Below are 16,680 nucleotides of genomic sequence, written 5' to 3'. Positions count from 1 at the left end.
TCTTTTGAGTTCACAGTTTTGGAAATAATGTAGACCTGGAATGAACTTGTGGTTGGAATGTGAACCAGAGCAGTAAATTTCAAAGGGCCTGGGTTAGTTTACATTTTTAATAAAGCAGTGCAGTCAGTTAAGTAGGAAGCTGAGAAAATGAAAAAAGGCTAACTAGGAGACCAGCTTTATGAGTCCTCTGAAGACTCAGATGCGGTAGAGGTAGCTACTTTTTTTTTATTTTTTTTCTCCCCCGCCTTCCTCCATGCAGCGCTGGCTATGGTAGAAGCAGGGAGAGATCAGTGTGCATTTGGAAAATGGACATGAGAGCAGGAGGCTTAACTGATGCTGATGTGAGTGGTCAGTTCTGAAAGCCTGGAACGGAAAGCCAGCAAGGGTTAGGTGGCACTCTGTCAGTCCCATCTCAATAGGACTACCTCTACACATACAGTCTATGGGTGGTCATTGCAGCAGCAGCTACACACAGAAGAAACCTAGCCTAAATAATTGTATTCCTGGAGACAACACATCCTGGCAAATGGTTTTTAATTTTTTTATTTTAAAGTCACAATGGGTAAGTGGCGTGTAAGGTTGAGCAGGCATTTCAAAATGCTCTACAGGAAAATAATAAAAAAATCCTCTACAGGAAAATAATTAAAAATCCTCAACTCTTTGGAAAATAGATATTGAAAATAAATCTTAGTGTCTTATATTCTCATAGAGCATAAGGGTAATATCTCGCCTTCCGTAAGAGCTTTTTGCTTGGAAAAAAAATATTGATTTTTCCTTTAGTAATCCCTAAAGGTTCTGCTTCATTAGGCTTTTTACAGTTTCAGTAACCACATATGTTCAAATACAAAAGGAGCTTTATCTGGCAGTCATACTACAAACAGTGTATGGTGTCTATGCAGGAAGAAAAGCTATCTCCAGACACAACTGTATTAGATTTCACTTAAAGGGCATTTCTGAAGAAGGTTGTCTTTGTGTGAACACAGAGAACACCACTTCCAGTTCAAGAACTGGAGAAGAGACAGTGTATCTGTAACCTGTTATGTTTCCTTGTAGCTGCTAATCCAGTACCTCTACATTTCTAAGGCAGCAATGTGCCTGGATTATTGTCACATTAGTCATTATGTTATTAGGATGGTCTGAGTTTAATTAAATAACTTCAGAAAATAAGTGGTAAAGAAGAAATATATTCTGTTCAGAACCAAAGAGCTGGTTGTTCAGAGAGTATTTTGATGTAATTTATAAATTCATTAGCAATTTGCTTAACATCTAAATTGTAATATTACTGTTGGTAGCAAAGTTCATCAGCAAATATGATTTATTTCAAGAAATCCAGGAAATGATGTAGTAACACATTTATTGATCACTTTACCAACTAAAGATACCATTTTATACAGTCAACAGCAGTAACATACTTTATGAGAAGCTATGCTTTTAAAAATGTTGTTTATAATATGGATTTCACTACAACTTTTAAAGCCAAGCTTTTACAGTGCTAACCAAACAACTGCTGTACTTGAACTTTTCCATAAAATATCAACAATAATGTTGTAGACAAAGTAGCTTTTCCATTGTTAATGTGGGTTTAGAATTTAACAAGACAACTTTAAATGTTTAAATGTTTAAAACATCCATAATATTGTCATTACTTTAACATTCACACTGATAAACTGATACATTTAATACTTTCTAGCATTAATAAACAGTGTAAAAATATATTGCATATATATATATATAAATTTGTTTCCTTTTCCTGAAAAAACCTAGTACAAACTAGTAGTATATGATCCCCCCTTCAAGTTTCTTTTACTTATTTTAAAGATTGAATAGTAGTAGTTTTAAATTAACAGAAACAAAAATAGGGAAAGAGAGAATCACTGTTGTGCTCCCCCATAACCTCTTGTCATGGTTACTAAGCATATTAACCCCTTGGTAGTGGTGGTTCCATTTTTGCTAACACCAGTTAGAATTTTGGCACTGACTGCAGTGGGGATAAGATTTTGCTCAGTGTGCTTTGCACTGGATGGTGCCTGGCCCCCTTCATCAAGTGGTTAAAAATCTTTGTTTAGGATATATTTATCTATTATAGTTAAGATTAAGAAATACTATGCTCAAGTTGTTCATTTGCAATAAGAAAAACAAAAAGTTCAGTGTTAAATTTCTAAGAAAAAAAGGTAAACTTATATGGTTAAATGATCATGTAAAATTTTTACCGTGTTGAAATTTCACAGTGAACACAGTAGGCCAGTACAGCTGAATATTAATGTTTGCAATGCCTGCAATTATAAATATTACAGGTAATTATTAGCACACAGCAGCTTCCTGGTTTTCTGGACCAAGATGAAAGACAAATGAAAATAAGAACAAGAAACAGTAAGATTCACTGAAGGTTTCTATCATGTTGTACAGTGTTCCAAGGAAGACTATGTCAAGACCTATCTACCTACTACCATTATTTAACAATTAAATTTTTATTAGTGCTCTAGGTAATCAAAGACAAAACAGTTTTGCCTCTACACTTTATGATCATGTCCTGATGGCATGCACATCCAGATTTGTGCAAATAAAGCATCAAAACATCTAAATCAGGTTAGAAATGGATGTCGGAATAGCATGGACAGATAAACAAGCTAGCAAAGGAATAAAGCATAATATGGATTAATAAATGGTTCACAACTGAAGAAAACCAACCTCAAACATTCAAAAATTATACTTCTGTATAAATATATATTTCTCCTGTAATATTTAAATCTGTGAAACATAAAACGTTGCTAAGAATAAACTTCAAAGCTGACATATTCTGAATGCAGCACAAAGATGCACACAAACACACTTTTGTTCATCCTGTAACTTGTTTTTGTCTATGACCTTGACACTTCATACACTACAGGGCTAACAAATATAGTTTGCTAGCAGGATTTTACACAGGACATCAGAGTTTGCAGGTTAACTGAACTTACACAAAGCCTTTGTAAAGACCTAGTATATATTCAGCATTAATGTTACAGAAATACAGCATTTCAGTTGCATGAATATAACCCTATTTAACAGAGTCCGGGGTGCATTATTTCACATTATTTAATTACTTTGTTTAAAAATAGCATTTGAGCAAATGCAAGCATACAGAAACTCATCTGATGTAAACTGAAGCTTAAAATAATTCAGCATTGTGGGGATAAAGATTGCCATCTTTTTCCTTATCTTGTTGATCATCCATAATATAGCTCCTCATCAAAATGGAAAAATGGATGAAGTATCTTTTTATGGCTACATTTGTAATTAACTTGAATGCAACTTTATTAACGTTTGTGATCTGTTCTAAAAATGTGCAAAGTAATAGAAAAACCTTGAATAAAGACAACTGAAGGTAAAGGCAAATTATCATGAGTGTTAAGACTCACTTCCTACAGTGCCATAAGCTTTACAGTAATTCACAAAAAGAGATGCTGCGTAACTATATTTGAAAATTAATTCTTTGGCTGTTTCACTGCAATGGAATATGGTAGGTGCTTAACATTTTTCCAAATCAGGTTAGTCAGTTGGGCATTTCAATGTTAATTTCCAAATGTAAGGTATTAAAATAAAAAAGCCTCTTCTGTAGTCTTGCCACTCACTTGTATGTATATGCCCCAAAGTAGGGCATGTCCATGTGTATGATTACAAAAGAAAATTTATAAAAAAAAAAAAAAAAAAAAAAAAAAAAATAAAAATCAGACTACTAGTATTGCAGATGACTGTCAAGAATATCCAGCAAAGAGGCTTTTTTTTTTTCCTTTTATTTGTTATCAGGCTTGCTCTTGCCAAAGTCTACATCAATTACTTTCACTGAAAAGCCAATTCAAATGTTTTCTGACAACAAAGAATTATATCTTAAACATGTTTGGAAATCCACCTTCTCCATAGGGATTTTGAAGCAATAACACCAAGGTAATATATTGAAAACCATTAAAAAATACCAAATATATTACTGCAGTTTCTCTCTACCAAAAAAAAAAAAAAAAAAAAAATTACTTGGAGAATTAAGATGTGGAGGTTCTATCTGCAATATTCTTTAGCTTCCTGAAGCACCATTCTTAGCTGGGACGTCTTTCAAAGCACTGTTTTTAAGTTTAATAAGCAAGCATGAATGCAACTAAAGGTCTCTCACTTGTTTTAGGATTCTGAAGACTTAAAAAGAACATCCCAGTTCATTATTTCCAGCTTATATTAGGTAAGCCAAATGGGCACCTGGGTGCACAAAATGACTAAATGCTATTTTATGGGCAAGCACTCCAAATACAGGAGGTACACATGTATCAAGCTGAGGCATTCCAGACTGTGAGAATTTCACACAAGTTTGAGATCTGTCATTATGCTTCAGGTATTTAATTTCATAAAGGTCTATGTAAGACTCAAGTCCATAAGCATTTTAAACCAGTCCTGTTTCCTGTTCCCACCTCAATACACCATGACTTTGTACTTACTGATTATGAATAACTGTGTGCACACATAAGTAAGTGTCAACTTGCTTCACAAAGTTGGGGCAAGGGAAAATATAGGACCTATGCAGTGCATAAGTTTAAATGGTCTCTTGAAAGCACTCAGAGGAAATCTTGCTTTCACCCTGACACTGTCTCTCCTAGTTCCTCACTATAAGAGAGACTCTTCTTCTCACATTAAGTCTATGACAGAACCACTGAAAAGTGATTTACCCCAGAGATAGGAACATGGTAGACTTGTAAAAAGATAAAAGCCTCCTTAGATCTTTACCTTCATACTATGGAGGGAGAATGGCAGTGTCACCAACTGGCCAAGCTGAACAGTACTGGCTGCAGGACTGGAGTCTGGCCCTAATAAGAGTTAAGGTTTGGATCAAAATCTATATAGTTTACTTAGCTGGATCCAAAGAGTATGTGTACACACACACACACAAACCTGTACAAGCCTTGTGTATTACATTACTCATTACCAACTAATAAACAAGCCAAGAACATAATATTCACACTAAAAACAGTTTACACAAAGGTGTAGTTATTTTGGCACGCACCCAAGGCTAATAGTTAAGAGGACAGGTACTGGTGCATTTGCTCTATCATGAAAGTAAAAGATTTGTTTCTTGGCCAGTGAAAACAAATTCTTATTCATGGATGACAGGCACATGCTCCCAGAACACATGCATCACTGAAAGGCGTGGTTATGTTTTGAATATCATACATGCAGGCACAAAGAATTAACATTTCTTTCATAACTATGATAGGCCTTAGGAAAAAACTATCCATTACAACCCTAAAGTTTTGGTTTGGCAAAAAGATACATGAGGATTTTCTCTACAGATGTTTGGGATACTTATCACTTGCAAGCCAAATCCATAGCAGTCATTTGCCTTTTAGTTCCAACTAAATCCAGCTACCATAGAAAATATTAATTGAGCCAACAGAGGAAAAATATGGGTGGCTGAAAAGCTAGTTCATTAACAGAGGCCAAAAAATTGCCTGAGGAATTTTTAATTTAGGTAAAGTAAGTAAAATACATGAAAAATATCACACTTAAATCCAAAATATCTTTGAAGGACAATCTCTATGCTGATAAAAAACACAGGCTGTGATGTGTGAGTAGTTTTGACATCTCCCTTTCCCTTATTGAAAGTGAAAAAGAGATCAGAAATATTGTAGGTTTAAAAAGAAAAAAACGGGGGCTAGATCTTGGTCACTGTGCAATGTTCAACATTTCCTTTGGGAATCCAAATGTTTGATTACAATTAGTGACAACAGTTCACACGGGACTGTTGAAAAATGTATGATTTTAAATAGCTTATTCTCAGTAACACTATTGTGATGGCTTTGATAGTCACAAAAAGCAGGACAATAATTTTTTGTTTCTGACATTTCCATATTGGTAAGATTGTTGCAAAATTCTCGACAAGTAACTAAACCAGATGGAGTAACTAGATGGAACTAGTAAGCAAGCAATAAAATGAAATCCTATTTGACTTCTGCATATTTTACTTAAAAACTAGGTTATTTTTAGAAAACAAGACTATTCTTTTGCCTCAGTGAGGATTTTTTTATTTCTTGTCCACCGTCTTGCAAAGGCTTTGATGGTCATTTAAGCCTCAGTGGAGATACAGTAAGATTGTGTACTGCCATAGTATTTAAGGGTTTAATTTTAAATGAACAGTATAATTTGAATTTGTTCTTTAAGGCAGTTTTTCTTAAAAGCTTCCTGAATTTTCTGACCACCTTTTTTTTGATAGCCTGTTCAGCAATAATGAATGCAAATATAATTAGGAACAACAGGATTTTATAGAAGATGTCACATAAAAGAGTGCTATATAATATAAGATGCTGAAAATCAGACTTGAAAGTTAGATTGGAAAGTTAGATTGAATGAGTTGAGATGCCTGAAAAAAAGCAGTGTAAACCTTATTAGGTACCCATGTCCTTACTTCAGATGTGACATATACTTAATCTGGAGTATGGTGCACAGGAAGAGCATATTCTCTACAACACTTCAAGGGTTGAAAATGGGTTACCTCCTGCACTGCCTGAGCTATCCCTTCCCATCATTTCTGAGGTACCAGCTGTACTTGCTGTCATGAGTTGAGGAAATGGCAGATGAACAAGAAAATGTACTGTGCCTTGTTTCCAAGCAGGACTGGAACTTATGGCTAACATTCAAGCTAGTATTTAGGCTTTTAATTTTCTACAGATATTAGTGGAAAAGTAAGAGCTTAAACAGGTGGCTGCACTCCTAATACACAGCTGCATATGTTGCTTTTATTCACAGCCCTTAACTTCCACACCAAGTGTAGTAAAAGTGAAAAATCTTTCAAAAGTACTATCTTTCCAGCCAATATTTCCCTTTATCACTGTCATATCAGAATAACCTCTTTCCATGCATCTATTTGCTTGAGTTTTAAAACTATCCAACTGTAGAAACTAAGAAGAAACAAAGACGTATGCTCCTCAAAATAAAATACTGCTATCTGAAGCATCTTCTCGGGTACCTGATCCAAAGCTTACTACGCCAATTCAAAGTATTTCAAAGGTCCAAACAAAGTACTTTGGTTCACGGCAGGGATTTTATACTGTACAAGTAATGCAAAGTAAACTCTCGCAGAATCCAGGTAGTTTCATCAGTCTCTTCTAAGCAAAACAGGGTGGCTCAATTTCTAGCCTGTGTCAGCTTGGATCTGTCCACATTCTCAGTTCCTTTGTATGCCTTCTATCTTAGAGTGTACTGGTCTCTCTCACACCATGAACTAGCAACTTAAGACCTACTTATACCTTAAAACCTTCCTAGCCAATCACTCGTCCTGAGTAGCAACAGTCTGGCATTACTGACACTCAGTATTTGGGTATTTGAGAAAGCCTGTTACTTGTGAACCTCAGGTTAAGTATCACCTGAAAGGGCTGTAGTCCAGTAGGCTGCACTTCATCCTTCATTTGGGCTGGGTCCAGATATTTTCAGGTACCAGTGAGTTACGAGTCAAGTCTTTAAAGTCAATGGGAAGAACATGGACACTGGTTTTGTCTGTCACTTAGCTGAAGTATTTATCAAGGGTTAGAGGCTTAGCCTTCCTATTAATAAAAAACCAGGACTATCCCAGAGTCTTCTTCAGGTGCTCAGACACCAGTGATGTAGAAGGAGGTTCTCTACATTTAGACAATTCATTACCATGTTGGAATAATTAAGCCCTTGTTGGCATCACAGTATGCTATTTTCTGCCCCAGAGTGTGACAGTTCACCAGTGCAACACAGGAATTTATAATCCTTCAATTCCATGGAAATTTTTCTTCAAGAACAATGGGTAACTCCTGGAAAGGTTTCACAATTCTGGATGATTCTCATCCTGAGCATCCTTATACACATCAAAAATCTTCCCAGGTAACCAGAGCCAACCATGGCAAAATCCATTTAAATCTTTACAACATATCCTAAGTTTTGGAAAATTTCCATCCCTCTTAAAAACAAAACCCCAAATATATTATAAACAAACCTCTAAGTCCAAAGGAAGTCCTTGCCTTTGTTTTGTTATTATTGTTTTGGTTTCAGGCTGATGTATGGGCTCAAAGGGTCATTGTAGGCAAAGTTACAATAAAGGCTACCATTCAGTGTCCGAAAAACAAAACATGAACAGTTTAAGGGCTGAAAAAACAGTGCTCTGTTTCCAGACATTGGCCAAATACAGCCTGTTGACCTGCACTGACAGCACACAGTGCTCAGTACATTTTAAATGCTCTGAGTGGGATGCTGATGCAGGTTGGGGGAGAACAATAAATTTATTAACCTTTATTGAGAGTTGAACATGAAAATCAGTGCATGAGCTCTTTTGGAAAGAAAGCATGGCAGAACTGCTAGCAACTGATTTTGAATACTGAAAATCTTACCTTTCACAGTTTTAGAGAAGCAGAGTAATACATTAGGGTACTTGTTCAGGTCTTGCGGAAAATTGGACCAGCCTTTTCCCTCCTTTTTAACCAATATAAAAACTGAGTTATTTTTATTCCTGTTAAGCTGCTTGGCATTCTGGGCCCCAGGCAGATCACACTCAGCTGCCTGTACCTTAAGGCCGTAGAACTAGTTCTCCTATAGCAGCAGAAAGCCATGCCTATCAATACAATTACTCCCAAGTTAGGCAACAAAAGTGAACAGAGAATCAAATACCTTGGCTTCAAACAAATCTAACATAAAATGTATCCTGGTTATAACAGCCTATTTTTGTGGACAAACTACACCTAATTACATGGATATTATTGTAAATGTCCTCATTCCAAGGGGTTGTAAACTTTTCTTAGGTATGTTAGAGCTTAAAGGGAATATGTGCCAATGTATGTGCTTAATAACATTCACTTAAAAGCAAACTGATTGGCAGTGTTTAGTCATAACCAATATTTTAAAGCATTAATTAGCTTAATGCCCCCTTCATTTCAAATGTGAGGCAGTGCAAACTTGAAAACAGACTGCAAAAAGCTTTAATAAACTTTCTTGGTAATGTCTCATTCATTACCTCTCAGGTTAGTACAATAGCTCCATCCAAATCCAGCCAGTCAGAACTATGTTACAGTACACACAGTAATAAAGCAAAGTATAGACAGGGGGAAAGTATTAATATTTTCCACTACTTTCTATTAACATAAAATACTTTAGAACCTATATTGTCCTAGAAATAGCTTTTTTTTTTTTCAGTTTTTCATGAGTGGTGTATCACACAAGTTAGCACCTTGTATTTTACAACCACTTACTCCCCAACAGTATATTGTTGAATGTTTTAAGGAAAGTGCCAGATCCCATATAAGACATTTTTTAAAAGCTCCAAAACAGTAGTCAAATAAAACTGTATAAATAATGGGATATTCTTCAGAAAGACTGCTATGAAAGACCCTCTTTTCAAGAGGTTCTGTTTGACATCCTCAGGGCAACTGGACATTTAGGAATGCTTGAGATCTTTTGCTTGAATTGACAAAATGTGATAAAATTGTCTTGACTTAGATGTTTTATGGTAGTGTTGGTTGTTTTTTTTGTTCTGTTTTTCTATCTAAAGCTCAATAAAATGCTGTATTTTTTTGTACCAATACATTTATTTTTGCCAATATATGCATGAGGAATGTAATGAAGTGGCATTGTGCTGCAAGTAGCTCAGCAGATGTTGAAATCAGTTCCAGTTCCTGAAAATTTCTTGACAACATAGTCTTAGCATTCACAATAACCAAAACATGTGGGATTCATCTACATCATTCTTACAAATATATTCTCTTTTGCCCTCTCTTTTTCCCCTCTGTGTTGTAAACGCTCAGCCTTACTTGCTTCCTTGTACTTTATGATCATATGTGCCTGCATGCTTATAGCCAGATACGTATCCTGAAGCATCCACCAGATCTTCTCGGCCAGCTTTGCCTTTTCCTTTCCCACTGGGATCAAACCTCTCTTTGTGAGAGCCTGTGAATTTTGATGTATCTGTAAGGCGTGATACAGTTGGAGATGAAATGGCTTTCTATAGAAATAAAGAAAGAAAACAAAAAAACCCACATTAGAAATCAATTATTCTTAATACAGAAATTTGTACATCCTACCAACATTTAAATCTTGCTAATGATAGAGACTACATAAATATCTAATCCCAGCAAAATGATACAAAAAAAATGTTTGTTTCTTGCCATTATGCACAATGACAATAATCATATAGCCAAGAACAAAATAGTGCAAGTTATGTCAAAAACTCTTGGAAAAGACTTTCAATATGAGATACTTCTAATTAATAATCAAGTTCTAAGCACCAAAGATATAAACAAGTGACAGGGAACAGCCATGTTCAAAATCCATTATGTCAACATCCAAGCATTAAGCCTGGATCTACCAATACACAAAAACCAAACCAATACAGCTAGAATTCATTGCTTCAAGAGAAATTTATTTTGAACTCCAGGATTCATGAGAAAAGCAACAAACTAGCAGAAGGTCTGAAAGTTGTTTTCAAGGTTAGCAAACTAGCAGTCCAGAAAATGGCATTGAGCTAAGACTTCCCGCTACATTGCTTTCACTGAGGCGTATCAGGCTACTTAAAAAAAAACAAAAACAAAAACAAAACAACAACAACAAAAAATAATCAAAGTTTGCCATCAAGACAAAGAAAATGTGACTACACAAACAGAAAGAAAAAGTCATTTCACAGACAGTATAGGAGCATGCTAAGCTGTGTGCTTGGACTGGGAGCAGGCTCTTTGATCCTTAAGTTTACATTTTAAAATCAGAAAGGAAAACACCAAAGATTTTTGCATAGTAGTGGAAATGGAGCTAAGATGAACAAAGGCTGAAAAAATTTGGGTATCTTTCTTATGTATGCCACCCTGTTACGGTGCATTTTAGATACAAAAGTGACATGGGCATCATTGCTGCAAAGTAAATGCTCTAGGAAACCTATCTTTTATCAAAAATCTCATTCTCCCTCTACTCAACCTCAGCACAAATAAATGCTCATTAATGAGATCTAATAAACAGGCTTTCAAAGTAACACATAGCTCTTCCACAGGACAACATATGTCAAATACCTTTTAATGCTGAACATTAAAAGATCAGAGACTTGGGAAAGATGCTTGAATCTGTTCAAAGAGGAACAGGATACTTGGATTCAGTTAGACTAGGAACAAATGCTATAACCTGTACACCATGGAAAGCCACATGTCCTTCACACTATTTAAATAAAAGCTGTTTTAAGGGAATTTCTTCATATACATAACTACTTAATGAGAATCTCAGGTTGTAAACTTCTGCTTTTTTTCCTCCAAATATGCCCAACATGTAACACATACAACACTGCACTGCTGTGTTACTTTCACATACAGCCCTGACGAAAAAGGTGTTGTGACGTCTGAGTTCTGTCATTCTCTGAATCAAAATTACCACTGGAGCATTCCCTTCTCAAAACAGCATTGCTAAATGTCTTTAGGGGGTTTTGCCTTGCAGTCTCAGAATACTATTTACAGAAGTGATTATTTCCCTATATTGAAAATAAGACAATACTTGTATTGCTTCTTAATTCATACAGTTTTCTTGTCCACATTGGCCTTCTAGCACCTTATAACCAGGAAACCTGTATTCAGAGTAGAGCTAATTAAAAAGTAATACACCCTGTGATGAATAATTGCCTTTTCATATAGTAATTCTACTTGAACTGAGGGTGCCAGAGCACTGGAACAAACTGCCTAGAAAGGTTGTGGAGTCTCCTTCTCTGGAGACATTAAAAACCTGCCTGGACACATTCCTGTGTGATCTGCTCTGGGTGAACCTGCTTTAGCAGGTGGGTTGGACAAGATGAACTCCAGAGGTCCCATCCAACCCCAACTATTCTGTGATTCTGTGAACTGTTTGCTATCTAGAGTAAGTTATATAATCTCTCTAGTTATATTTTTCTGAAGTCAATAAATGGAGTCCAACTTCTTTCCTTTCTGTGAGTCCACAGAAGCCTCCATTTTCCTTCACTTATTTGCACAAACAGTTAACCACAAAGCCTGCATATCACAGAGGATGAATATGAACTTTAAATTTTTATTTTTGATTAAACAACCCCATCTCTCTTTAAGAGTAAAGTTTTACTTAGCACAACAGAATCAAATATAATCGCTTTATAAACTCATTTTGAAACACCAAATGAATCAAAGGTACTTTCCAAAAATACCAAGACTTCTCCAAGACTGACCATTCTTCCTTTCACTCAGTTATTTCCCTTAACACAAGCCAGCAGCTGTAATTTCAGTGTCTTTGCCTCTATCCAAAGAAGAGATGAGTGACAAAAGACCTGTTCATTTGCCAAGCCTGTGTTTTTACTGGTATTTTGCTGGACCATTGTGCTCCCCCTAACCTTAAGAAAAATCTCTTAAAAAAGGCTGATGCTCCTTCATAGTCAGTTTCCAACCAAAGATGTGGTCATATGACCTCCAAGTTCATAGAAACATCTCAGATGAGTCAGAAAAGGCACCTATGCATCCCACCTCTTTCAACTGAAACTCTTCTCAGACCAAAACTTCACTGAGAAAATCAGACCAGGGCATGGTCTAAGAAACAGTTATGGGAAATAAAAGGAAATTTTAGACCAGTAGATTTGCTAATTTAAGATGATCATGCTTTTTTTATTAGCAATTCAGTACTTCTCCCACTTTGTGTCAGTGTTTACAGAGAAGTACTGCTAAGACAGTGAGGAGCTTGGAGCATGTGGCATACAAGGAGGTGAGAAAAGGGTGTTTATTCAGACTCAGAATAAAAAAAAAGGAGAGGCAAATCTTATTCCTGTCCTCAGAGGATTTGTATTAGAAATATATCCAGTTCAGAAGTACATAGGGAAAAAAAAAAAAAAAAAAGATAAATGACACAATCTGGAAGATGGGAAATTCCAACTAGACACATGGGAAAAAATTCTTCACCACTATGGTTGGTCAAGCACAGAAATGGCTTACCTAGAGAGACTGGGGATTCTCTATCCCTGGAGATTATCAACACTCAAAATCATACTCAGAATAATTTAGGTTGGAAGGAACCTTTGCATATGAGTCCTTATCTAGCATAAACTCCTGCTCACAGTAAGGCTCAAATGAGCCTGCACAGAAACTTCACCAGTCAACTCCTGAACATCTCCAAAGATGGAGATTTCACAGGCTCTCTGGGCAACTTGTTCCAGTTTGACCAGGATAGAAACCAAAACATCTAACAGCTCATCCAAATTACAAATTACCCATGTTTCAACTTCTCTCTCTGAAACAGCCCTCATATGAAAGACAGGAAGTTAAAGCTGTATAGTCTTCGTAAACTCTCAAACCCTTAGCAACAGTGCCACATGCCTCCTTCCTTTCTTATGAAAGACACCTCTTAACTCGGGCAGATATTGCCTTCTACTTCAAGATAAAAGATGAATCAAAGAGCAGTTTGCAGAGCAAGTAGAACATTCAATTTTATCAGTTTTAAGAATCAGAGTAAGTTTCAGAAGTGTACTATCAATCCTTATAGAACTGAAAGGAACTACAATAAAAAGGAAATGAGAGCACAGAAATCAAGAACATACGTTCCATCAACATCACTGTAGAAGAATATTGCAATTTGCTGAAGAAAAATATATCCACTAAAAGCCTTGCTGTTGCACTGGCTTGGCCTGTTTGCAGCAGAGAAACTGCATCAACATGGTAAAGTTAGCATGACCTTTATGGACTCAACAGGACCCTCTACCTCAACTTTGGCATCAAAGGCTTAAAAGCATCCTGTGAAGCTTGTGCCACAATAATGAAAATAGGGTGACAGTGTAACACTGAAAGACTCCCAACCCTTTCAGGACTTTTCCTTCCAGAACAAAGTTGAGACAAGAAGGAGAACAATTCAGTGCTGCTAAGGTTGTGTTCTTGATTTTCGGGCAGCACTCATCATCTGTTTATAAAGCACGCAGTTTAAAACACCAAGCCAATACCAAGAAAGCTGGAGCATTGACCTGGTTCAATGCAACAGGCTGCACAACCAGATCAGTGCATCACCCCATAGTTGTAGCCACACTGCTTCAGTTTCTGCAGCCAGTACAGTTTGTGTCAAGCTCTTGTCAGCTGTGCACCATGCAGCTTTGCACAAATGGCACCATTCCCAGAAAGGCTCTCCAGAACCAGCTACTGGGAAGTAAATGCAGCAAGAGAAACTACTGGACTTCAGGAATATAATGCATTCAAAACAGACATGAAGTGCAATGGTTTTAACAATGAACTCCTGCCTTTACTGAAACAATTTGCCTGAAGAACACCCTAATGGGTTTCAGCTAGCTTTTTGAGGGCTTGCACCCCACCTCTTTCCACTGCTTGCCATCACTGACAAAGACTCAGGTTTGACTTACAAACATTACCTAACAAAATGTCAGACTGTAAGCATTACTCCCCCAACATCCCCCCCCTTTTTTTTCTTCCCCAAACTATCACATTTTCTTAACTCACACGCTAAATTAAATAAATTATATTAACCCTCTGATGGGGGAGCTGCAAAAATTGGTGCTAGCTATTCAGAATACAATGCTGCTCTTCAAAATAACCAGTAACTCAGGAACAGTACTCCTATGTAGAAAAGCAGCAGTGTGTTGGGAGTGTTTGCACTGCCAAAAATGCTTGTGATGGGCAGTATGTAAGGTGCTAATATATCTCCTTACCAAAAGGGTATACACATTTTAGCCACGATCTTCCTGGCAACACTCTGTCAGTGGCAATCATCCTTCCTCAGTTCCTCACTGAAAGCGAATGGCTTTCTGTATTTGTTCCGTCAACCATAAAACTTCAGTATGTAATAGCATTTCTTCCTAGAAAAGGTTGCCATAGAGATGTGTTTATGTAACTAAAATGTTCTAGAAGCCTTCAGAATCAGTACTGTTACAAATTTTAGAAAGATTTTAAAAACTATTTATTTGCTGGTGACATCCAGAAACTTTGTAAAGAATGAGAACCTAAAACTGACTATGAAATGGGAAAAAAAAATTCTCAAAGGGAAAGTTTTTCCTTTTTTGGTGATTATACCAGGACTCCATACCAAAATGATTTTTCAATTAATGGGAACACATGCACATGCATTAAAAACAAACAAAACCAAACAAACATCCTACAGAAAGTCAGGAACAAAGATCAAGCTTCAAAGAAAAATCTGGATTTCCTTCATGTTTCTTCAGTTTAGCATGCACACAGACACACAAGAAAATGGTAAGCAACTGCAATAAAGCCAGAAAGTAGTAAGTAACAGCACTTTTAATTAATCAGGGTGATGACTTTCAAAGAAGTGGCTTCTGGTAATACCACTTGGGTTTCCTAACACTGCAAGTCCTAACTCATATATAGCATCTAAAACTTCTAGCCAACTAGTAGTCTGACTAGAGCTAGACCAAAACACAGGAAGAAGGTGCATTGTATATAACATTGCTCCCAGGAACAATTTCAAATCAATAACTTAAACCTGCCTGGCCCAGATCTAACTCCATCAAGATAAGACCCAGTGCCCAGCCTTAAGGGGCAGATCAGGTGTTGCACACTCAGTCTTGACAAGTGACCCTTTCTTTTCCTCCTCTGTAATGTTAGCCCCAGACTCCAGCTACCAAGCATTTCAAGACTCCAGGCAACTACAAATCATGGGATCTAGTAGCCTGATTAACATGGCTTTCCACAAAGTTGAAAACAATATGCCAAGACTTCTCTGAGGAAGAGTTTTACATTCCTGTTGGTGGTGAAGACAAAACACGACAGGGAGGATAGTAGAGACACATGGGGTTTGTTTGTTTGTTAGCTTTTTGTTTGGTTGGGTTTTTTTGTGTTTTTGGCTTTGGTTGGTGGGTTTTTAAGCTGGGGCATTGGGGAAACCTTCTTCAGCTTAACGCTACAACCAGTCTTTGATGAGATGTGTTCTGATTCAGCTGTAAAATAGTCCTCTTAAATTTCTAGAAAACTGAAAGAACACAAGAATGGGCGTCTCCCAAGTAAACTCATTATCTTTAAAAAACAAAAAAGTTGAAGGAAGATGAAAAACTGCATCAAATGCTTCCATTTACCAGCATCACACCCTAAACAGACCACATCTTAATTCTTTTGGTAGCTTTATACACACAGGCAAATTAAACAGAATTACAACATTTATGGTATATTAGCTTTCTTTACAAGATGTAGGGTTTCTAGCTCATGTCCTTATTTTAGAAGTCAAACACATGCTTTGTTCCTATAACATTTCTGCTCTAACTTCAGAACACCAAGCTAGTTTCTATTCTCTGTACAGGAACATAAAGAATGATACGTAATTTTTTCCTGCCATGGTCATCATATACCATAAGCAGCCCCCAACCATCTTGGTGGCCCTGCACTGGGCTTGCTCCAGTGTATAACTCTCTTTCTTGCACAGGGAAGCCCCAGACTGGGCACAGCACTCCAGATACAGTCTCACAAGTGCCAAACATAAAGGAAGGGTCACTTCCCCAGACCTGCTGGCCACACATTTACTCATGCAGCCCATGCTGCCCTAACTCACTCACTGCAAGGGCTGCTGCTGACCCACATTCATGAGTCAGTTGTCTATTAAAACCACTAGAGCTGCTTCCTAGACTGTCAGCCTGCTATCCAGCCCATAGCTCACCAACCTGGTGATGATGCAACTGGGGCCAAGGCCTTGCCACAACTAATGTATACTCCACACCTTTGTCTGCAGTGCCAGTCATTT

The 16,680-nt window shown here is 36.9% G+C and overlaps 1 protein-coding gene across 7 annotated transcripts in view; it reads right to left on the bottom strand.

Moving 5' to 3' along the window:
- The window catches only part of TPPP (tubulin polymerization promoting protein), an 80,197-nt gene that overhangs the window by 24,660 nt on the left and 38,857 nt on the right, over nt 1-16,680 (bottom strand). For 2 of the 7 annotated variants that reach the window (XR_014183403.1, XR_014183404.1), the window contains exons 4-5: nt 9,780-9,970; nt 4,747-4,826 (exon numbers count right to left, since the gene is read on the bottom strand). Coding sequence is in view for 3 of the 7 variants with exons in the window: in XM_082046213.1 (XP_081902339.1) it covers nt 4,754-4,826; nt 9,780-9,970 (264 nt within the window). In the remaining 4 variants the exon portion in view is untranslated. Of the gene's footprint in view, nt 1-1,337; nt 4,827-7,255; nt 9,971-16,680 lie in introns of those variants that run through there. The other 5 variants (XR_014183405.1, XR_014183406.1, XM_082046213.1 and 2 more) reach the window with 4 other exon arrangements.

This window comes from Streptopelia decaocto (genome assembly GCF_964273445.1).
Source record: "Streptopelia decaocto genome assembly, chromosome: 2".
In the NCBI taxonomy this organism is placed as follows: domain Eukaryota; kingdom Metazoa; phylum Chordata; class Aves; order Columbiformes; family Columbidae; genus Streptopelia; species Streptopelia decaocto.
The sequence above is the reverse complement of the archived record's forward strand: the minus strand, read 5'-3'. Positions and strand labels throughout refer to the sequence as shown.